At 42.9% G+C, this 24,523-nt stretch overlaps 3 protein-coding genes across 6 annotated transcripts in view; 2 read left to right on the forward strand and 1 right to left on the reverse strand.

Annotated features, from left to right (window-relative positions):
- Nucleotides 1-9,076, forward strand: part of mkrn1 (makorin, ring finger protein, 1) — a 107,206-nt gene extending 98,130 nt beyond the window's left edge. The window contains exon 8 of the mRNA XM_084331168.1: nucleotides 6,092-9,076. Within this exon, the coding sequence (XP_084187294.1) occupies nucleotides 6,092-6,304 (213 nt within the window). The 3' untranslated portion in view covers nucleotides 6,305-9,076. The remainder of the gene's footprint in view (nucleotides 1-6,091) is intronic.
- Nucleotides 9,077-9,872: 796 nt separating this feature from the next.
- tmem121b (transmembrane protein 121B) lies at nucleotides 9,873-11,954 on the forward strand (the record flags this gene model as incomplete). The annotated part of the gene is made up of 2 exons (XM_084330961.1): nucleotides 9,873-10,622; nucleotides 11,322-11,954. The coding sequence occupies 2 exons, from the start codon at nucleotides 9,873-9,875 to the stop codon at nucleotides 11,952-11,954; spliced, it is 1,383 nt and encodes a 460-aa protein (XP_084187087.1).
- A 5,608-nt stretch (nucleotides 11,955-17,562) lies between these two features.
- Nucleotides 17,563-24,523, reverse strand: part of il17ra1a (interleukin 17 receptor A1a) — a 72,840-nt gene continuing 65,879 nt past the window's right edge. For all 4 annotated transcript variants that reach the window (XM_084330457.1, XM_084330456.1, XM_084330455.1 and 1 more), the window contains 2 exons: nucleotides 23,185-23,447; nucleotides 17,563-21,445 (listed from right to left, as the gene is read on the reverse strand). In XM_084330457.1, the coding sequence (XP_084186583.1) occupies nucleotides 20,210-21,445; nucleotides 23,185-23,447 (1,499 nt within the window). In that variant the 3' untranslated portion in view covers nucleotides 17,563-20,209. The remainder of the gene's footprint in view (nucleotides 21,446-23,184; nucleotides 23,448-24,523) is intronic.

Raw genomic sequence — 24,523 nt, forward strand, 5'->3', positions numbered from 1 at the left:
CCCTGAAGCCTGTTTTTGGGCTTTGAACTTCGTCAGGGTTTTTCCGAACAGACGAATTTTTTTAAATTAATCCTCAATTTGAATAAAGTGATTAATCTGATTAAATTAGTTTTTTTTTTTTATTAAATCAACTTTCTTTAATGAATATAACTCATCAGTTTAGCCAACATAAATAATCCAATAAGGGCACGGTTGGTACGAAAGTGATGGTGACGTCTTGATGGAGCTCCGAGTGTCAAGCGGATGCAGATAGGCTACATCATTTATGATAAATGTTTTATTAAAATTTTGATGACGAGAGTCAAGTCAAGTCAAGAGTTTTAATTGTCACGGCATACAAGTATACAATGAAATGCGGGTGGTCTTGCCCGCAACGATGTGCAATACAGTGGTACAACATATAATAGAATCCAATAAAAACAACATTGTGCAATAAACAGGTAACGAGTCATATACTATAATAGTATAATATTAGTGTAGCCTAATCTTTATCTGCAACTGTGAATAAAAACCCCATTGGGTTAAACAAAATGAATACACATAAAAAATATATATATATATAAAAAGAAAAGGCTTTTTTTTATTTTTATTTATAAAAAATAAAGAATTTGAATGTTGATATAGAATTCGAACGCCAACGTAACGAACGAAGGTTCGAACATTTGGGCTCAGCCCTACTGTACACCATGAAGCACGTTTTGAAAAGGTCATGGACATTTTGTTTTTCAGCCAAGTGCATCACATCACGTTTGGCTGCTGTCTGGGTAGTGTGTAGAGGTCTAAGCACTCACCTACCACCGCAGAGTCCCGGGTTAAATTCCTTGGTCAGTTGTCCCTAGTGTTCACTGGTGTGAAGCCGGTGGGCAGTTGTGGGTGCTACCCCCCTGGCTTTGGACCAACATTGTACTCTCAATTTGAAGCAACTTGGCCTTGTTTATTACTCAACGGCACACCGACGCATACAAGTGCACTCTGGTTACCCAACAGCATACACCGGTTAAACTTTAAAAAACGAAATAAATATAACGTCAACGCGACGCTCTCAGATCGTCTCTACTGCCAGCGAGCTCCTCTGCTCAGCTTCAGGGTCCCAGTCTCGCTGTGTGATATACAGGTGCAGCTCAATAAATTAGAATATCGTGGAAAAGTCTTATTTATTTCAGTAATTGAATTAAAAAAGTGAAACACTCATATTATAGATTCATTATACACAAAGTGAAATATGTCAAGCCTTTATTTGTTATAATTTTGATAATTATGGCTTACAGCTAATGAAAACCCAAAATTCACTGTCAGAGATTTTGAATATTGTGAAAAAGTTCAATATTGTAGACTCAGGCCATGTCCTCACATATCTGGATCTTTTGCCAAACGGATATTCTCAGGCTCTGTTTAAAATAAAATTCCCGTCCACACCACAGTGTTAAAAAAAAAAATTCCATCCAGACACAAACACATAAACGCATATGAATTGCTCCAACAAGCATGCGGGCCAAGTTTCAAGTTTCTTTAATAGTTGTCATACAGAAGTACAGAATACTTTTATACAAAATGCTTCTTACTGTTACGCTCCAGAGACTGTGCAAGACAAGATAAGTATGAAATAAAATAACATAGTATAGCATGTAAATTAGAAGTAAAAAAAAAAATGAGGTCACAGTGTTCAGTATAGACATATGTACAGTGTTCGATGCAGAATAGACGTGCGATAAGCGATGTACGAGTGGTCAGGACGACTGAGAAACGATAGGAATTGTCCATTGGTTCACCCAGCCCACTTGACCATTCCTAGCATTTCCATTGGCTATATTGACATACAAGATGATAAATAGATAGATATAGCGGAGGATTATGCAGTCCAGAGGAAACAACCAATCTAGATATGTCACGATTCAATGCTTTACTTCTGCGTACTGGGCGACGGAGAGATACAATGTCAATGTTGAGATCACAATCTCCTAGATGCACCGAGTGAATCCAGTCACTTGCTCCTCAATAGGAAACCAACCTAGATTTACCATAAAGGACTGGTTCTAACCGTTCGTTATACAAGTATCACAGATACGTTTCAAAGGTACTCACAGAACAGCAGGTGGCGATAAGCGATGTACGAGTGGTCAGGACGACTGAGAAACGATAGGAATTGTCCATTGGTTCACCCAGCCCACTTGACCATTCCTAGCATTTCCATTGGCTATATTGACATACAAGATGATAAATAGATAGATATAGTGGAGGATTATGCAGTCCAGAGGAAACAACCAATCTAGATATGTCACGATTCAATGCTTTACTTCTGCGTACTGGGCGACGGGAGAGATACAATGTCAATGTTGAGATCACAATCTCCTAGATGCACCGAGTGAATCCACAGTCACTTGCTCCTCAATAGGAAACCAACCTAGATTTACCATGAAGGACTGGTTCTAACCGAACCGTTCGTTATACAAGTATCACAGAGACGTTTCAAAGGTACTCACAGTTGCACGAGGGTTTTGGACAGACATACGGGATGGTTTGAAATCTCGGCGTTGCTAATAAACATTTTAAATATTCTTTATAAACTGCTCAAAACGGCATTATTTCCGGCGTTTGGTGCATGATGCGCATGCGCTGTGATCACACCAGGCAGCCAATGCCAGAAATAATGCCGTTTTGAGCAGTCTATAAAAAATATTTAAAATGTTTATTAGCAACGCCAAGCTTTCAAACCATCCCGTATCTCTGTTCGAAACTCTCGTGCAACTGTGAGTACCTTTGACATTTCTCTGTGATACTTGTATAACGAACGGTTCGGTTAGAACCAGTCCTTCAGGGTAAATCTAGGTTAATTTCCTATTGAGGAGCAAGTGACTGTGGATTCACTCGGTGCATCACAGTCACGAAAGGGGCTAACGATCTCCGGATTCTGAAACTAAATGGCGAGTCCTTATCACAAAGCAAACTATATATATACTAATTACAACAAGACATTCATTAATTGCATTGTACTGTTCACGTGTGGTGCCGTCGTCGCATAAGTAAGGATAGTTTGAATGACATTTCAGCACCAAGTCCACCGAAGTTATTATTACTTCAAAGCGCTACTGCCTATATGGATAAAACAAGGTGTAATAAGGATGTTTTAGGTGGTGGTAGTTTCTCTGTAAGGACATTATAGCTGAAATATATAGCCTAGCTAGTCTATAGTCTGTCTGATATATATTAGAGAAATAGTAAAGTAATATTCGCCAAACAATCTGACGGGCCAGATATTATTACGGCCCGCCACAGTCTGAGCATGCGTAGTGAGCTGTGGCGTCATCGTTTATCTAGACTATGCGTTTACAGTGGCTGCACGGATCCACTGAACTGATATTTTGGAAAATCTTCACTTTAAAATGCGTTTGAGAAAATCTCCGTTTATGTCTCTGAAAACACCCTTTACGTGTGGATGAAAGGCCCAATCGTGGAATAAAATGTGCGTTTGGCAAAAGATCCAGATACGTGGGGACATGGCCTCAGTGTCGCACGCTAATCGGATCATTAACTGAAAACACCTGCAGAGGTTTCCAGAGCCTTTAAACTTTCTGTGTGGTTCAGAGAGCTACACGGTCCTGAGCCTTTAAACTGTCTGTGTGGTTCAGAGAGCTACACGGTCCTGAGCCTTTAAACTGTCTGTGTGGTTCAGAGCTACACGGTCCTGAGCCTTTAAACTGTCTGTGGTTCAGAGAGCTACACGGTCCTGAACCTTAAACTGTCTGTGTGGTTCAGAGAGCTACACAGTCCTGAGCCTTTAAACTGTCTGTCTGGTTCAGAGAGCTACACAGTCCTGAGCCTTTAAACTGTCTGTCCGGTTCAGAGAGCTACACAGTCCTGAGCCTTTAAACTGTCTGTCTGGTTCAGAGAGCTACACAGTCCTGAGGAAGACTGCTGACTTTTCCACAATATACAAATGTATTGAGCTGCACCTGTAGGAGAGGTAATCACCCAGACGAGCTGCACCTGTTGTGCCAATTAACCCTCCCCCTGCCGCTGCTTCGGTGAGTCGCTCCTCAGTCACTCCTGCCGCCCATGCCAAGAACCACACCCCTCCTCCCACGCCATGCCCCTGTACTGGCTTCTCTCCACTGGCTTCCTGTGCGTTTTAGGATTGATTTTAAGCTTTTACTGTTTGCTTTTTAAATGTTTGAACGATTTGATTGGATGCTTCCTGGAGCCAGGAACACTTGACTACCTAATGTACTGCCCAGTTTGTAAAGTTTATTATTATTATTTTTTACTCTTGGGTGTGGCGTAGTCAGGCAGGAAAGGAAATATTTTTTATTTATTTAAATGGAACGTTCAATACAAAAGAATAAAGTGATGCTGGAAATTTATATAAAAAAACATTTGATTTATACTTGTTTCTTTGCAACAACAACAAAAAACACAACATGTTCCACAGATAAGTTGTACAAAATGTATTTATTTAAGAACTAAGGCTGTCAAAGTTAATGCGGTATTAACGTGTTATTGCCCGATTCTATTAATGCCACTATTTATTTTAACTCACGATTAACTTTAAAAAAAAAATCACTTTTCTTTTTTTGTGTATTATTGATGCTCTCATTGATACTATGTTTGTTTCTGAAGTGTGTGTGTGTGAGATATATATATAGAGAGAGATGGGGGTGAGAGAGATGAGGAAGGGGCAAGAGAGAGAGCTGGGAGAGTGTGTGTGAGAGAGGGGTGTGTGATTACTCAGCCCTTGTGTGGGTGAATGTAACTAGTTCCTAACGTTTTCTTTCCCCTATTATTTCATGCACACTTTATTCATTGTTTGAAATTATTATTTTCTTTTAAGTTATTTTGTGCATCACTCTGTTTTGAATTTGATGCAAATTTGCAATGCATGAGGGTCATCCTTTTTGTTAAATGGCTGCATAAAGCAAGCATTTGTTCACTCATGTTGATAAGAGTATTAAAACTTGGAACTTGAAAAAGATCTGTTTAAGGTAGATACAATTTTTTTTATGCGATTAATTTGCGTTTAATCGCGAGTTAACTATGGACAATCATGCGATTAAATATTTTAATCGATTGGCAGCACTATTAACACTTTGTATGCCACGGACGACATAACACGTGTTATCAGCCCGCCCCCTGAATGCCCACGATGACAAATATCGTTTTATTTTTTTATTAGCATCATATTTCATCAACCGAGTCTACCGTTGGGAAACCAGCCCCATCAGGAGCTCAGATGTGAAAAAAGCGCCCCCTATCGTCTCCCAGATGGTAATGCACCCTTTTGGAATGGACTCAATGAAAATGGATGAAAACAAAAAAATCCGGAATCCACATTTTACTTCTCACGCATGTAACCGGAGATGATCCCAGTCATTGTGGACCATCAGAACAGTGTGTAATATGTGTTTACAGTATGTAGCATTGGATCAATAAAAGGATCGATTTTTGGAATGGCGATCAGGAATTGGAATAATCTTTTTGGATACCATCTGATATCAGGTAAGGAATCTATTTTACCAGTCTTAGGATAATCAGACCTGTTTTCACGGAGATATAAGCTTTTCCCCTATGTGTGATATAGCTGTTTGGCTGTGCGAGCGATCAGGAAATATATCAGATCAGATATCAGATCGCCTATATAGCGTGCATACGTACACATATACTATCGATAATCTAGCGTTTATTTGAAAACTATTAATAAATAGGCCGAACAATGAGAGTTTTTTTGTGTATTCTAGAATATTCCGTTTATTATGGAATATTTTTATTTTCCTTGAAAACGAGGGCTTTTCAAGATGCTATCAAACGGAAATGAACCGATAAAAAAACAATCCGCTTCGACAATGTTGACTGGAAAATGAGTCATTGATAAGCGACGGGCAGATTAGACACATAGCCATAATTTAAAACATAGATTAGGCGATATTAACGCTAACATTGAAGTGGATGATGGGCATTCAAGGGGGTAAAAAGGAAAACACGGCCGGCTCTGAAAGTGTTAAGAATGTTTCCTTTGTTTGACCAACCCATTTTATAATTTCTAAAAGAGAAGGGTGTTTTTTTAAATGTGTATTATTGTCCCTCCTCGTCTTCCACGCAGAACTCCAGGCGAGCGCCCCTCTGGGACCTCCTGGACGAGCGGGAGAACAGCGACTCCTTTGACAACGAGGACGAGGAGATGGTGACGTTCGACCTCAATGAGATGCTCCTCATGCTCCTGGCGGCCGGGACCGACGACGAGGTGACGGACTCGGAGGAGGAATGGGACTTGTTTCACGAGGAGCTGGATGATATCTATGAGATCTACCTATAGCACCCCGCCACCCCCACCCCCCACCCTGTCATCCCCCACCTATACTAGACACTAGAATGGACTGTCTTGTTTGAGTGATGGACAGTAGCTTCTTCCCCCCTCCTCCTCCTCATTGTGTTGTGGCAGTGCCTTTAAGCAGGCCATTAATGAAATGAACTAAATAAAGGTTTAAAAAATTTCAAAAATACAAAAAAAAATACAAAAAAATTACAAAAATACAAAAAATAATCTTGAGGTCGGTGCGCTCGTGCTAAACATTTTCTATAAACCTGTCCTTGTGAATCTATCCTCGTGCGGTTCATATGAAAAGGAAAAAAAAATACAAAAAGAAATCATGAATTAACAACGAAAAGTTATACTTATATTTTATTTTTGGGGAATATCGTTAATAAACATTACCAAGTTTATTTGTGGGTGTGGGTTCGACTTGTATTGATTATTATACCCAGGTGTGTGTTTTTGTTTTTAGTTTTTTGGAGGTTCTGGAGGATGACACTCTATTACACAACTTCCACTTCAAAAGGGCAGGTTAACTTTTGTATTTATTATAATTTTTTAACCCAGGCCCTATTTAAACATTGCCTGGCATGATATTGACAAGTACAGGCCATCATTTCATTGATCGCTTTAGTGTTGAGAAACTTTGCACTGAGCAGCATCCTCTCACCAGGCTCCAATGCAGTCCAACATGTAGCATATTTCATAGATTTTTCATTTCAAACCTTTATTTCAACTCGTAAGACACTGAGGTTACCCTCATTTGCAGAAAAGACGAGCACACACTTTATCAGCAATTTCATACATATAGGCATAATAAATAAGAATAAACAATACAAAAATCAGCTAAGACAGTTACAAATCGACACACGGTGGTAAGAGGAAGACGCATCTAATTATAATGTGAGCTTCCTATTTGGGAGAAGGACATGCATCGTGGTGTTTGGAGGCTAAAACACTGTGAAATGATGGTCTGTATTAGTCAACATCATGCCAGACGGTGTTCACGTAGCGCCTGGGTTTAAAAAAGAAAAATAATAATAATAATAAAGAGTGAACTCTTCCTTTTAATATAACAGGTGATGGCTGTGGTGGTTTTGGGACGGCAGTCTCTTCTCATGCACTGAATTGACTTGGGTAGATGCAGTGGTCAAAGTCACGTATTCTCATGCACAAACGCACTCTTATGTTCACTCTTTCCTCTCTTCCTCCTACAGAAGGGATGGAACGCAGATGAACACATTTTTTATCTCAAATTTCTCTCTCTCTCTCCATCTGTCTCTATATATATTTGTCTGTATCTGTGTGTGTGTGTGTGTGTGTGTGTGTGTGTGTGTGTGTGTGTGTGTGTGTGTGTGTGTGTGTGTGTGTGTCTGGCTCTCTCCTTCCCTCATGGGCCCAAATGCACATTTTTAGCCGTCCTGAATCTCAACCCTTCAGGAGACGCCTGTGGTACCTATAATGGCAAGTCCTTTTCTCTCCGAATCGAACTTCAAAATACGACCACTTTGACCAAGTTCCAACAGCATCTTCCACGTATTGGACACGGTGCGACATGGCACTTATATACACTCGAGCACTTGTTATTACTTTGTCCTTCGGGGGACCGAGGCTGTATTCGCTCAAAGCCTATAAGCTGATGCCGCGAATAGAGCTCCGTTTCCGGGACACAGGAGTATACCGACGACTTCTATACTTGTCGCACTGTGACGGGATACGTGCGAGATGTGGTTGGAAATCGACGAAGCGGTCATTTAACCCGTTCACTGCCACACTGCAGAAGGTTAACCCTTTACTATCACACTCCCGACGGTAACCGAAAGGGTTAACCTGCTGTTGCGTAGCAGTGGAAGGGTTAACCTTCTGTGTATTGTCGCAGTGAAAGGGTTAACCGTTTGGTAGTGCAGCAGTGAAAGGGTTAAAGGTGCACTGTGTAGTTTCGTGAGAGTCGGAGAAGTGAATAAGTTCTAAGGTATATTTTCATAACTGAATAAACACTTGGATCCCTGTAAACACTGTTTGAAGCTATAGAAAGCTTCCTGAAAAGTTACTGTTACTGTCGTTTACAAAGGCAGGGCCCGCCATCTTGTTAACCCTTTCACTGCCACGCGACAGAAGGTTAACCCTTTACTATCACACAACCGATGGTCACCGTCGGTTGTGTGATGGTAAAGAGTTAACCTTCTGTTGTGTGGCAGTGAAAGGGTTAACCGGCTACCGTGTGGCAGTGAAAGGGTTAACCTGCTGTGTATGGTGAAAGGGTTAACCGTTTTGGTAGCGCGGCAGTGAAAGGGTTAACGAACATATTCTAGGCTTCCGTTTTGGTTTCACAGTGCCTACAGGTGATTTTGTTCACATTTATAATGACATAAGATAGAATTCTAAGAATTACAGTAAATGTCTTTTTGCAGGCTCTGCGAACTCCCCCACCCCCCTCTCCTCCTCCGAAACTGCATAGCGCACCTTTTTAAGTAACATCTTTGTGATTTGGAAATCTCAAAACAACAGCAGACTTAAGATGCAAAACAAATTAAAAAAGAATGAGGCTGAATTTTATTTTATTTTTTAATTAATGGGAATACCCGTATTATGAAATGTCTATTTCTGTGTTTGCTTCATGTCAGTAATGCATATTAAGCCAGGCTGTCTGATGCCCATACACACAAAGTCTAGATAGCTGGTGAGAACCTGTTGAACTCTATTGGAATGCATATGTTTATACTGAAATATGTGTTTTCTGTGTTCCACGGCCATCCATCATAACTTGAAATTAAAAGTTTATTATCAAAGTCTTGATTTCTTGGTTTGAAATTCATTCATGCGTTGTCTTAAGTGTCTAAGAAGCGATGGACCTATCGATGGCCGAAGAGCAAAACCTTAGCTAAAATCTGAAAAGCTAAAAAAATATATATATATATATTCTTGCAGAGGTATTTCTGAAGGATGGCTACAATACACTGTTGTTAGACTATATTACTATTTATGTGTTAACAATACCGACCAGGTAGTGCCTCACAAAGTGCAGAAGGAGGTTTCTTATCGTTTTTTTTTAGTTTTTTTTATTATTATTATTCATAATTGTTGCTAGGGACCTTGCGATATGAATGACTATTCAAATATCGAATTGAAATAGTTAACCTGTTGAGATGTGTCTTCCTGCTGACATGTACAGAACTTGTAAGTCGAAAGCGTTCAGCTACATTACTAAATGTAAATGTCTGTCTAATGGGCCAATTAACTGCCCACTCCCATGTCTCGGTTATAGATCTTTGCCCCGGGTCACTGCATTTAACCAATTAAAATAATGTACTATTTCAGCGATAATAAGCATATTATTCAGGCTACATTATTATGCCCGGTTAGTAGATTATGGTTGCTTGCACAGGACCATAGCCTATATAGGCGATTTTTTTTCACAGCGTCCAGGGAAATAACAGCAGCTCTCGAGCCCATTCCCATATCAGATACTCCATGCCTGGGTTTGCGCTCTCCCTATCGCTCGCCACCTTCAATAAAAGCATCTATCATCACAAACGAAAGGGGGAAAGCATGCAGGAACGGAAGGCGAACAATGATCGCAGAAATTGCTAACAACGACAATCCTACGGCCAGCAGCTATCCCCGATCCGAAGCGGCGATCATCTGCCCCGATTCACCCGTCTCGTCGGCCCCAGAAAACGGGCAGCTGTTCCTCCGCAGCGCGTCGCACAGGAGGGACACCCAGAGCAGCATCATCCCGCAGGAGAGCAGAGCAGAGCAGCATCATCCCGCAGGACAGGAGAGCGGCATCCCGCAGGAGAGCAGTGTCGAGCCCCCGGAGGAGAGCAGCGTCATCCCGCAGGAGAGCAGTGTCAAGCCCCCGGAGGAGAGCAGCATCATCCCGCAGGAGAGCAGCGTCAAGCCCCCGGAGGAGAGCAGCATCATCCCGGAGGAGAGCAGCATCAAGCAGCCCCCGGTACCCTCGGCCTACATGATGACATCGGGGGACTTCACGCAGACGACCGCTCCCCACCACATGTTCGTGCAGAAATCCAAGCGGAGCGCGCTGTACAAGACGCTGTGTTTCCTCATCCTCGTCCTGCAGGGCGGCGTGCTGGACTTCTACCTCATCGTGTTCACCGACCTGTCCTGGTGCTCGTGGATCGCCACGGACCTGGTCGTGGTGTCGGGCTGGGCCATCTTCTTCGTGAAGAACGCGCGCAGCAAGAGGGAGCGGGCGTGCGGCTTCCACCAGAAGAGCTCCATGTTCGGCTGCGGCCTGGGCGAGTTCACCTACGCCTACCTGGCGTGGCTCATCTACGTGATCGCCTGCACCCCCAAGGTTATTATTATTACATTCTTCGCGATGGAACTGTAAAGGGCAGGTGTCGATAATAACGGCCTTATATGACGCTCTCTCTCTCTCTCTCTGTGTCTCTATCTCCTCTCTGTGTCTCTCTCCTCTATCTTGTCTCTCCTCTCTCTTTGTCTCTGTCCTCTCTCGCTTTGTCTCTCTCTCTCTTTGTCTCTCTCCTCTCTCTTTCTCTCTCCTCTCTCTCTTTGTCTCTCTATCTCTGTCTCTCTCTCCCTTTCTCTCCCTTCCTCTCTCTCTCCCCTCTCCCTTCCTCTCTCCCCCCCTCTCCCTTCCTCTCTCTCCCCCCCTCTCCCTTCCTCTCTCTCCCCCCTCTCCCTTCCTCTCTCTCTCTCCCTTCCTCTCTATCTCCCCCCTCTCCCTTCCTCTCTCTCCCCCCTCTCCCTTTCTCTCTCTCTCTCCCTTCCTCTCTCTCCCCCCTCTCCCTTCCTCTCTCTCCCCCCTCTCCCTTCCTCTCTCTCTCTCCCTTCCTCTCTATCTCTCTCCCCCCTCTCCCTTCCTCTCTCTCTCGTCCCCCCCCCTCTCTCTCTCCCCCCTCTCCCTTCCTCTCTCTCCCTTCCTCTATCTCTCTCTCCCCCCTCTCCCTTCCTCTCTCTCTCGTTCCCCCCCCCCCCTCTCTCTCTCCCCCCTCTCCCTTCCTCTCTCTCTCCCCTCCCTCTCCCCCTCAAGGTGGTGTTGATCCTGGAGACCTCCATCCTGGACCTGGTCGCCCTCAAGGTGCCGTGTGGTGTCACCGGGTTCAAAGTCACCGTGCTGCTCTGCGCGCCGCTCCTCTACTGCCTCGTCAACGCCGTCATCGAGGACCTGAACGGGGCGACGCGGCACCGCGCGCAGAGCTGCTTCATGAGCACCTGCCTGGACCTGCTCGACAGCTTCACGCTGGTGGAGATGCTGCTCCTGAGGAACGAGATGCCCGCCACGGTCGTCTACCTGAAGTACACGGTGATCGCGGTGTATTTCGTCGCCCTGGCGGTGCCGGTCATCTGGCTCTACGAGCTGACCGCGTCGGAGCTGCGCTGCCGCTGGGTGTGGGCGCGGTTCCTCGCCGGCGTGCTGGTGAACGCGCCCCTGCTCGTGGTCAGATGTTTCCAGGTGTATGTTTACAACATGCCCATCTCGGTGTTCATGTTCAAGAATATGTTTTTCCTGGCGTGCAAGTTGCTGGAGCTCGTCGAACAGTGTGTGGCGGTGAGAGGTGTCAGAGGGAGCCACGCCGCCGCGCAGTTCTCTCACTGTGTCTCCGAGAACGACATGTGTCCTCACGGCTACGTCAACACTCTGGCCGTCACCACCCAGCCCTAGGCCACGGGGTTCTTCTTCTCGAGGGGGGGGGGGGGGGGGGGAGATGCAATTATTACATTCGCGATGGAACTGTAAAGGGCAGGTGTCGATAACGGCCTTATGACACGCTCTATCTCTCTCTCTCTGTCTCTCTCTGTGAGTGTCTGTCGCTCTCTCTCCTCTCTCTCTGTGTCTCTCTCTGTGAGTGTGTCTGTCGCTCTCTCTCCTCTCTCTCTGTGTCTCTCTCTGTGAGTGTGTCTGTCGCTCTCTCTCCTCTCTCTCTGTGTCTCTCTCTGTGAGTGTGTCTGTCGCTCTCTCTCCTCTCTCTCTGTGTCTCTCTCTGTGAGTGTGTCTCTCTCTGTGTCTCTCTCTGTCTCTCCTCTCTCTCACACACACACTGCACACTTCAGTAGATAATTCAACAGGTGCTACAGGTGGAACCTGCATGGTTATATAATAATATCTCCAACCTCTGCAATACAGCCGACGGATAATAACTAACACCTGCAGTATAAGTTGTGGTTATTATCTGTCTGTTTCAATTTAATCATTGGCGTGCACTTGTAATGGCATGCACTTTAAACAAGAGAACTGTTGTTTCCACCATGTCTGTGATGTGATGGGTATAAATAAGTGCAATATCAGAATTGCCACGGTTTAAAAGACAAAGACATACCCGGGCTCTTGTCGGTGTAAATTAGTGTCTTATATTGATGGAAGTCTCGTCGAATGATCTGTGCCGATTCTAAACGCAGTTTCATAAACCAAGAATAGAATAGACACTCGTGCGTATTTTCTAATGGCTGTGTGTAATAATCCAAAAGTCCAATGCAATTTTTTTTCTACAGTCCTATACCCCACTGATTTCGTGGTTACAGTTTCTTTACCACGTGTGTATATTTTCTAGATAACTTATTATAGGCTATTGGCTGCTACTCACTTTGACATACGGTAGCCTATTATGGCGAGATGGACCTCAAACTCTGCAACGTCTCCTTTTCTCAAGAAACCCATGTTACCTTCATCAGGTTCTTTTTGTATATCAGTTGATGATCCGGTGCCGGCCAGTCACTTCCGGTGGGCCTTCACATGTTACAGTATGGTGATTTAGTTCAAAAGTGGTGACGATCTGCGCACAGGTCACCGCGTGGTATGACATTTACATTTTGTCATTTAGCTGACTCTTTTATTATCCAAAGCGATTTACAGGTTCTGTACGACATGAGGACAACACAGTCGACCTCAAAACAACTTGAAGTAGGTCACTTCTAGGAAGGAAGCATGTTTGTTTTGATATACCGTAGATCGTAGAATAACCAAAACGACCTTCTGCAGGCAGGCAAAAGGAAGTCTTAGTATATTGATAACCAGACCAGGTTTTTGGATTGCAGAGACGTTCTTTTTCATACTGGCTGTCCTGCTTTTCCTGTTGGGAGTGGGACTATATGCTTGTGCCACTAATCCACTCACTCATTCACTGAAATAACCTTTAATCATGCACCTATCACTGACCGGCACACGCCCACGGTACTAATCTCAACCACAGGAAAAAAGATACTTAATGTACATTATGTTATAGCCCTCGTGGTGGAGTTCAAGTGCACTCACCATTAGACCAAGACACCCACCCTGATACAAACACAGCTCTCACCAATAGACCAAGACACCCACCCTTATACAAACTCAGCTCTCGCCACTAACTAGACCAAGAAGACACCCACGGCCACCACACTGTTATATTCTGCAGGAGGTAGGCGGGTCAGTGATAGGTGCATGATTGAAAGTTCTTTCAGTGAGAGCCTAGTGACATGAGCATAGTCCAATAGGCGAAGCAAGACGCTTAATCATATAACTAGGGTTATGAAATAATAACAGAAAAAAAAAAATAATAATAATCACCGGATCATAGTGCAATTCCTAAAATGGTAGCTGTTATGTTACTGTAAAACACGGTTGGGTTGAATTCACTCTCAATTCAAATCATTTTTCAGGAAGTACATTTTCTTCCAAATTCATGCACTGAACGTTTTGGACAGACTGTTGTCCCATTAACAAATAATTGAGGATGACTGCTCTATAAATAAACTGCAATTTATGTTTCCATTTTTAATTAGTCCATCCCTGCTGAACTAGCTTGCAGATGCTTTTGAAAAGGAAATGCAAAGGGGAAAGGGCATTTAAATCATGAGATTATAGACACTTGCATACTTTTATATAGTTTAACGGTTGTAAATGATCATAATTCTATTCAAATTGCAGTCTGTGAATTGGAATAAACTGCATGTTTGATGGATTATGGAGCAAAGTAAACCAGAAGTTATGTAAAGTAACGCTATAGTAATGATATTACATTATTGGGTTTGAGTAGTGGGGAGTATTATCTGTACAGTTGCAAGCAGGTATGGGTGACATAATTACCGACCACTAAATGTCACGTACACATACTTACAATTAAGTTATCATTCATCACAATATTGACGATAGGGTGATAGCTGTTTCAGGAACATATATATTCATGTTGTAATAGCATCATGGCCTAAAAAAATCTTAAATATTCATTGTGGCTTGAAGACATTGTGCAATATGTTGTAGACATTCAGTGCTGAATATGTACTATATGGTGTAGGGGCGATGCTTTATTTTCAGTGCCTCAAACTACAGCGTTTTTTAAAATGATTTATTTACCTGAACTAATGAAAATAATGTTTTGGAATCGAGAAGTATCACTTTACTTTAGGTGGCACAATGATTAAGACTCTACTTTCACACTGCAGGCCTTAGTGCTCAATTCTGATTTATTGGGTAACAATAAACAATAACAATAACAGATTCCAGTGTGAACTGCTCTCACGCTCCTGAACTGACCAGCACACACAAATGAACAATTGAGAAGATGGGACGTAGAAAATGGTGACGAATGTCAATCTTGTGTGACGTAAAAGTCACATGACTGTTCAGACAGAGAGGTCGCATTGCAAAGAAATCGGTCCTGTATCCAATTTAGGACCAAGAAATCAGATTTGATTTGTGCTGTTCATACTTTCATGAAAAAAAACTGATCAGTCACATAATGAGCTAAATAATCTGATTTGGGCCACTTTTGCCTGCAGTGTGAACGTAGCTTGAGTACATAGTATGAACTATAATGAGGAATAGGGCCCATAGTTATCACACTTCTGAGAGAGTACTGATCTAGAAACAGTCACATGACCTCACTTGACTTATGATCCAATCCGGTCTTAGACCAGCACTTTGATGTCTCAATGCAGGAAAATCCCCCCAGAATGGGTCTACAGTACTTTGTTTCCCAGGACAGATTCAATAAAGAAATACCCATTTGATGGGTATGAAACAACTTTTGAAACAACTTTTAGTCAGGGGAGTGTCATGGTTTCTCCATAGATCCCTGTGGTATTTTTTTTGCGCAGCGGCTTGCACAGGTAGGGGGAAACTTAGTCACATTAAAGGTGCTATAGATAACGCTTAACTGTCTGTAGCGTGGTAGTGAAAGGTTAACCTTCTGCAGTGTGTCAGTGAAAGTGTTGAGCCTTTGTAGCGAAGTAGTGAAAGGGTTAAGGGTGGCTCGAGGTTAAGTTGACATGTGCCTTGTGTGCAGTTTGGTGGGAGGAGGGCAGTGGCTGACAATGACTGGTGTTGACTTAAAATACACATTTCAAAGTCAAATATTGTTCTCATTCCTAGGATCTATAGGGATAGTTCAGTCAAAACGTGTGATCATCAACAAACGGTGTCTCGCAGCAGAGCTGGAACCCAGAGAACGCTCCCCAGTGGTGGAAAGTAACTACGTATTTTTACTCAAGTACTGTACTTTACAGTACAAAAAGTATTTTCATTTGAGGGAACTTTATACTTTGACTCCACTACATTTCAAAGGAAATATGGTACTTTTTACTCAACTACATTTATCTGAACCCATCAGTTACTAGTTACTTTGAAGAAAAAGATTTTGCATAGAAAACATAATATATATACAAAATAAAAAATGTATGAAGATGATATACTTTCACATTTGAAGCCTGTCAACTTCAAGAGGATGTAATCGGAGCAGCATTACTGGACCACATACCACTTTAACATAACCTAGGTCAATGGATACACAAACGTCATGTAGAATGTGTACTTTTACTTTAGATACGTAAGTACATTCAATAGCAAATACTTTTCTACTTTTACTTAAGTAGAATTTGAATGGAGGACTTTTACCAGAGTACTCATTTATCTGAGTATTTCTACTTTTACTTAAGTAAAGGAACTGTGTACTTCTTCCACCACTGACGCTCACTAACCTGAAATTGTTCTCAAGAATCACTTCCTGGAGCTGCTCAAGGAAACTATAAAGGAAGGGTCATCATCACGTCACTGTGTAGCGTGGAAACTTTCAGTTCAGATCGCCATCTCCTCCTTTATTACCTCCTACGTCAGAATCTCAGAATCATCTGTTGCACTGTTAACTAGCTAACACTTGATATATTGGTTGATGTATATTTCCTCAGATATCTTATATATTTTTTATTTTAATACAGGCTTCAATAGAACTGACACCAAAGTCTGACACCAAGCAGAGCACAGAACGCTGGTATTCTGACGTGATGATGACCCTTCCTTTTATAGTTTCCTTGGCATAGAACGCTGGTATTCTGACGTGATGACCCTTCCTTCTTTTATAGTTTCCTTGGCATAGAATGCTGGTATTCTGACGTGATGACTTGGGGTGTAACGATTCGACCTCACAACGATTTGATTCGATTACGATTCTTCAGGCAACCATTCAATGCATCATGAAATCTCTTCATTTGACCACGATTCGATGAATTTTCTATCAGTTAATTCCCCCAAAAATGTTGAATACACAAAGGTGGCTGGGGGAACTGATTCACTCAGCATGAATGGACTATAGGTAAATAAAAACAATACACACACAAAAAAAACATTAAATATTTTTTTTGATTCATTTTGATTATAATCGATTATAACATATTCAAATTGATGCATCGAATCGAACACATTAGAATCGATGCATTTCGATTAATCGATGCATCGTTAGCGTTACACCCCTAGTGATGACCCTTCCTTTTATAGTTCCCTCTGAGCTGCTCTGCTGACTTCAGTGACTTGTAGAACGACTTTGTTTCTCTTTTGTTTTGGAGACTTATTCAGTGGAAACCAGACAACCAAGTGTCTCTTAAACTATGGGACGGGACCCAAAATGTCCCTGCATGCCAGTGACACTAATCCGTTTTAATGAACTTGGGTCCCTGTATGAGAATACACTGAACTCATTTGGGTTGTGACTCGGTTGTGAAAGTGTCCCAAGATCATTGAAATAATTTTTTTGCCAAATGGAAAACATTAACAAGTCACCTTTCAGTTTGTGTCGTGCAAGTATGGCCTTTGACCTTGAAATCGAGTCATCTCCTTAATAACTACCTTTTATTCAAGCATTTTATTTGAATTAAAGGGGGGAATGTTCCTATTTCCTTGTATTTTCATCAGAAACAGTCAACACAGACAGTATTTTCTACTAGAGTAATAGTTATGTTGTTGCCCTTGTTGACATTAATATATTACCCATTTTGTTCATGTATTTTGAAAATGCTCGTTTCCCGTATCGAATGCACGTTGAGGTAACGGAACAGCTCTTTCGTTTGCATTCGTCTGTCGCTTCTCACATATCATGCCAAAGTATTTCAAAGTTTTATACAATTTTATATAATTTCCTTATGCCAGTAATATACAAGTGTCTATAATATGATGTAATCGAACGCTAATGAAAAGGGTACGTTCTTATGTTCCTTTGGATTCACAAACGAGGCTTAGCAGACAGTTTTATTACCACCAGGACTGTTTATTTATACAAAAATAAAGGTTTTCTTTTTTTATTTCCTTTTCTAAACTGTAGACCGTAGTCTAACCTATGCGAACAAGCACAGCATCATCACAACTAATACTACCAAAGGGACGCTGCTTTCTTAAAGCGAATACTCTAGTGCCACACAGCTTCTATTGTTATATATATATATACATATATATATATACAATGGCCGAAGAGCAAAACCTCCTATCTGCATAAGAAACAGTGGGAAATAACCTCCTATCTGCACTAATACCTCGTCGGAATTGTTAACACATAATATAGTAATATAGTCTAAAAACAGTGTACATTTTTCAGATGATCTTCGGCCATCAATATATATATATATATATATATGATGATGAGAAAGCAGCAGGTGTATCCAGTGTGAAGACTTTTCTATACGTCCTGAGGAACCCATCAAATGGGCTTTTATTTACTCTCAAAACGGTTTACAGGGGAACGAACATTAAGCTATTGTTTACAGAAAGCAATCTCTACCTGTAAAAAATAAAACGAAAAACATCAACAAGTAAAAAAATAAAAATGTGTGTTGTACTATATCTGTATCTGTATAATCAAATCTATGTACTGTATATGTACAACAGAGTATTACGTGATTGAACTGAAATAAATCTGAGGCAAGTATACTGTATGGACTGGCTGTTTGTGTAAAGGTGGTGTGATCTGAAAGGGAAAATGAATGACCCTATAGTTCAGTCAGACAACTCGTGTAGTGAGACGAGAATGTTATTTGAGGATGAACATATTTAATTCAGGCATCGAGGCTTTTGGTTCAAGGTGAATGATTTTCTTTGATATCTTAGCATGTTATGCATTTCATTACTCGGCGTCAATTCCTCAACTAACATCACAAACGCTCATTTTAATGTTGTTTTTGTATCACTACCCATAATGAAACGACCCAGCTGACATCTTTCAGTGGCTGAGTTCTAAAGCTAGAGTGAAGATACTGGTACCATATGAAACTAGACCCAAGGACTCCCCTGGTACCAACCATGTCATGCTAGGAACGGGGCTAAATAATGCTACAAGGTTAGGCTACCGTGGCTCAGGAGCAGGGGCGGATTTAGGATTGTAGGAGATCCGGGGCTTAGCCCAGATAGGTGCCCCTTAATTTTCATTTTTATTTTTTTTAATTAAAAAAAAAAATTATTTTGTGCAGGCAAGGGGTGGCATATTTTTTTTGAATTTAATGAACGTGTACGTGCAATTTCCTGCAATATAGAGCCTTCAATCTTGACCAATAAAGCTGCTCTTTTCACTATAAAACTGTTATATTTATATATTGGGGGGGGATATATCATATTTTTCATATAATCAAAAAGTGGTGGAGCAAGATCATACCTTTGCTCCCCCAAGTTCAATAGTGGGAGAGCAGAGATGCTCCGAATGCTCTTATGGCCAGGCGTCTATGATTCACTGATACAAAGTAAAATAGTGCAGTGCAATAAAATAGTTAGTAAAATAGAATAAAATAATGCAATAGTGCATTGCAATAAAATAGTTATCATCGTATTTTTTCGGGAGGCCGGTAAGGAGTGCATTACAGTAGTCGAGTTGGCTTGAGATAAAGGCATGGATCTGGTTTTCAGCGTCCTTTTGATTTATAAATGGCCGTACTTTAGCTATGTTTCTAAGGTGGAAGAATTAAGTTTTTGTCAACTTGTTGATTGTGATTTAAAGCTTAGGTCTGAGTCTACCATAACACCAAGACTTAACTCACTCAAATACAGTTAGCAGCTGGATAGACCACAGATGGAAATTAGCCTCTGCTAAATCTGGTGCAAACATATTTTCATGTAACAATGATGAATTGTATAAAAAAAAAAAAAATTTATAAATAGATTCAGGGCTTTTCAGAATACTTTCGGGGCTTGAGCCCAAGTAGCCACCCCCTAGCCCCGCCCCTGCTCAGGAGGTAGAGCAGTCGTCCAGTAGTCGGAAGGTTCCCGGTTCGATTCCCCCTCCTCCCATGCAGCGCGTCGATGTGTCCTTGAGCAAGACACTTAACCCCTAATTGCTCCTGATGAGCAGGTTGGCACCTTGCATGGTTGCCTCCGCCGTTGGATGTGTGAGTGAATGGGTGAATATGAGGAACAAATTGTAAAGCGCTTTGGATAAAAGCGCTATATAAATGTATTTAATTTTTTTACCAATGTTGTGCATTAAACGCTTTTGAATATGCTATGCATCTGAGGGTCAAAGCCAGCCAAACCCAAGAACAGGGAGTGATCAATTTACAACCCCACCCTAGGGGGAACCATATAAAACTAGCAACAAAGTACTTTTTGGATGGACTGAAATAATAGGCTTCTTAAAATGGGTGAATTATCCCTTTTAAGGGTCACCTTTTGGATTGGTTTGTTACAGTGGTTGATTATCAAGAAATGTCTGGGCCCATCCCAGTGGCACTGTTCATGAAGAGCTCCTCTTGCAACCTCGCCAGAGCCGCCAGCGGATCCTCATGCGCGTCTTCGACGGGGGAATCCCGCTGGGAGGACATCTTCGAGATGTAGCCTTGATCGGATCCACTGCTGGGGCCCTTACCCCCCGAAGGCTCCATGACCTCTTCTTCTTCCTCCAACTCAACAGGCCGGGAGTTGACGTCGAGGGGAGGTGGATATTCCACCTCCACAGCCACGGCGGGCGTTTCCCCGATGGGGCCAAGAGATCGCTGTAGGGCCAAGAGTCTCCGCAGTGCGCCAGGGGACGGTTGGCCCGGAGGAATGAGGAAGTCCTCCTCTGCGGTCTCTGCGGGACCTCGACTTCTCGCGGGTGCCTCCTCGAGGCGGAGCCACTTCTTCTCCGTCAGCTGTGGCGGCTCGTCCAGGGCGGGCTCGGCCACGTAGACGACGGGCTCTGACCCGTGACCGTGGGGGTGCAGGTGAGCTAGGAGCACCTCGGGTGGGGGCACCACAAGTGGGTGCTGCCGATATACGGGCTGGTGCTCAACGTTGACCCTCGGTTTAAGTTCCGCTATCGAGGTCCAGCCGCAATCCGGGCTCAGTTCGGGGGTAAGAACGTAAAGGCTGTTGTCGTTTCGGTTTATCTCCACCTCGTTGGCGTAGACCGGCGGGCCTTGTCTGATTAACGGAACGCACTCCAGGACCGGAGGGATCTGCATCCGCTCGATGAGGAGGTGTGACCCGGCGGACACGTCCTCCTCCTCACTCTCGACACATTCCATCTCGAACCAGTCGGGATTCTCCAGCTGGTAGTCCCGGAAGGCCTCGACGGCGTCCCTCAGGGCCCTACCCGAGGGACAGTTGAAATACTCGTCGCCGCCGATGCCCTCGATGTGGTTCACCCGATCCGGCTGGTACTTCTCCACGTCCAGGATGCGGAAGTAGAGCTCCTCGAAGTGCTTCATCAGCTTGTACTTGGCGCCCATGTCGAAGACCGACGGCACGTCCCGCTCGCCGCTCACGTCGTCGAAGTACGCCACCATGTACCGGCCCAGCGCGCCCGGCCGGTGCACGTCCGACAGCACCAGGCTGAGGAAAGGCACGAGCATGTCGTCTGTGGGGGAGAGCACGTCCTCTCGCAGTGTCACGCGCCCCTGGCCGCACATGGCTCTCCACTTGGCCTGGACGCCGCGTGAGCACAGCACCAGGACCTTGATTGATTGATTGATTGAAAATGTTATTAACAGATTGCAGAATGGGTACAATACAGTACGGCTCAATACACACAATTGTTAAGGGGATGCAGACCAGAGAAAGACTTTCGTCTTGTTTACATCAGGGTCCCCCATTTTCAATTAATTCATACCATATGACATACATGACATACGGATAGACAGTACTGCTACATCTAGACATTTATGACATACCAGATCTACAAATACAGTACTGTTTGTGATACAAAAAGAGTCTAAAAAAGAGAGTATATACATTTGAGGGGGAAGAAACTGTACATTGGAGGAGGTTGGGTAGGTGGGGGCATAGCTGTCAACATAGGCAGGAGACAAAACGTGTACATTTTAGCTACGCCCATTCCCCCGGCCCCGCCCCATCGGCCCCGCCCCCTCCCACTCGGCCCCGCCCCCTCCCAATGGAGCTGCCTCGTCGCTTGCCATCTGCTGGTCAAAACCTGTATGTACCCAGCCATTCGTTTAAGGGTAAACTGTAAACGTTTTTTCACAGGAAATGCACTGTATTATTTTACAGATTACTTTTGTGTTCCTATTTTAAGTGTAAATGCTATAAAAATACAGTAAATTACCTTTTATCAAAATATTAACCATTAAATAAAGGTTGTAATCTGTAAATGTATTTGATTTTACTGTAAATGTTATGATGAATTGAAAATGGGGGAAGAAGTCCTTCTCTGCTAAAAACAAGCCATTGTAATTGATTTGCTCCCACCTTGTGGTGAAAACAGAATTCCCTCATTTATACATCTATTGCACTCTTCCACAGCCAGACACTCTCGCATCACATCTTAACTGTAAACAATCATTCTTCACATACCACGAGAGATAAACATATTTCTTCATTCATATCAACAGTCACAAAACATTCATCCAAACTTTATCTGACTTGCTTTCACGCAAACCAGTGCAGCATGTCACTATTCTGCTGACGTCATTCATTCATCTAAGCCAATGGGAGGTCACATTGTTCAGTCATACCACACAGACCAATGAGAGACGTCGATATTCAACCAAACTCCCCAGTCATCCAAAACAGGAAGTAAAAAACGTTCATTCTTATCGGCAACCTTCCTCATTATATGCCAAACCAGCTAGATTTTTTTTTAATCTGCTTTCACAGTTACATTCACACCTCTCACCCAACCTTAGTTCATGTCATTAATCCTTACGTAAACCACTTCCCCGCACGTAAATTGAATCTAACATCGCACGTTAAGCCAAAACCAAAGATTTTCGTCCGCCATCCCGTTTTAAACAGCGTAAATATGACATTTCTCTTCGTTTTTAAAGCAATCAATTCATATTCGCCAACTCCTACACATCATAGCTAGTATCCCTCCGTTTTTAATAACAATCCGACCGTCGCAACATATTCTAAACGCATAATATTCGCTGACGTCGTGTTTTCCACCGTGTGAGACATTGAAATCAGCCTGGCATACTTTACACTGCTGCCACCTGTCGTCACAGAGGGGAATTGCAGCCATTTTGTAAAAATTAATAAGTACAAAATACGTGCCAATTCCGTGAACCGTGAACAGGGCGTGAAGAAGGTTGAATAAACAGGAGAATCCCGGGTTGACAGCTATGTGGGGGGGGGTTGGGTAGGTGGGGTGGGGAAACTGTACACATTGGAGGAGGTCGGGTGGGGGGGTTGGGTAGGCGGGGTGGGGGAACTGTACATTGGAGGGGACTGTTACCTTGTCGGAGGGACCGGTGAGCTGCCGCCGCTGTCCCTCCAGCCAGCGCAGGCGGCCCACGGCACTCAGCCAGGTGCTGTCCAGGAGGTCCACCAGGACCTCGGCGCCGCACTTGGCCCGCAGGAAGCCACACAGCTTCAGCACGATGTCCCGGTAGAGACGGTGGTCCTGGGAGTAGATGAGCAGCACCTTGGGACGCCCCCTGGGGAGGCTCTGCTTCGGACTCTGCCCCCCTCCGGGAAGGAGAGGCTCGTCGGGTGGACCTAGACGCCGCCGTGTGAAAAGAAGATAGGGAATGAGAATTGAGGGATGTGGAGATCAGTGGCGTCGTTAGCCCTGGGCTTCCGGGGCTTTAGCCCTGGGCTTCCGGGGCTTTAGCCCCGGATGTTTTTATCCTAGCCCCGGACATAAAAAAAAAAAAAAAAAAAAAAACTTTTTTTTTTCCTTTTTTTTTTTTTTATGTCAGCATCCCCATTGTCTGTGCTGAATGTTTGTTAGTGTTTGGTATTTTTTGTTGGTTTTTAGTACTTTTAAACATCCATTTTTAGTAAGTAGTTTTCATTTGATCCTATAATTTTTTCATTCACCGATTTGTGGACTTTTTTTGTTAGTGTCCTGAAAGGCACCTTATAAATCAAATGCATTATTATTATTATTATTATTATTATTATTATTATTATTATTATTATTATTATTATTATTATTATTATTATTATTATTATTATTATTATTATTATTATTATCATCCAGGAGGGAAAATACACTTAGTAGGATAGTAGGGACTGCATCTCTGCCTGTCCTGACCAGGAAACACTTTGCAACTGTGATCTCCTCTGGCAATAGTTGGATATTGTAATGTGTGGCGAGGGGTTGCAGCAATTCCACTGAGAGAAACTGGTCTGAGGCTGGATAACATGCCTGTATGCCTCTCATAAGTTATTCTCCAACTCATGAGAACCTGCTCTCAAGCTCTTGCAGCATTCTGTCGACGACTGGATAGAACAGTTTCTGTCTCAGCTTATTTCCTGAGCTGAGGTCTGAGCTTGTGCCACAAGATGACTCAACTACATACTCATCCATCCTTTTCTGCTTCCTCCTTTGGCTGGTAGTATGTTCCTCAATCCAAAGGCCATTACATATGTATATAATGAAACACACAATAAATGTTTTTTCCGATTGCTTAAGCATGATTTTGAAAACGGGGCCCGGTGTTTCAAAACACACAATTAGCACAACCACACACAATTATCAGAACACCTCAGATCCTTTGCTAAATTAAACACTTGTCAAAACCATACACTAATTTATAAAAACTACATTTTGTTACCATATGAAACAC

This window comes from Notolepis coatsorum, assembly GCF_963971535.1.
Source record: "Notolepis coatsorum genome assembly, chromosome: 15".
NCBI classification, from domain to species: domain Eukaryota; kingdom Metazoa; phylum Chordata; class Actinopteri; order Aulopiformes; family Paralepididae; genus Notolepis; species Notolepis coatsorum.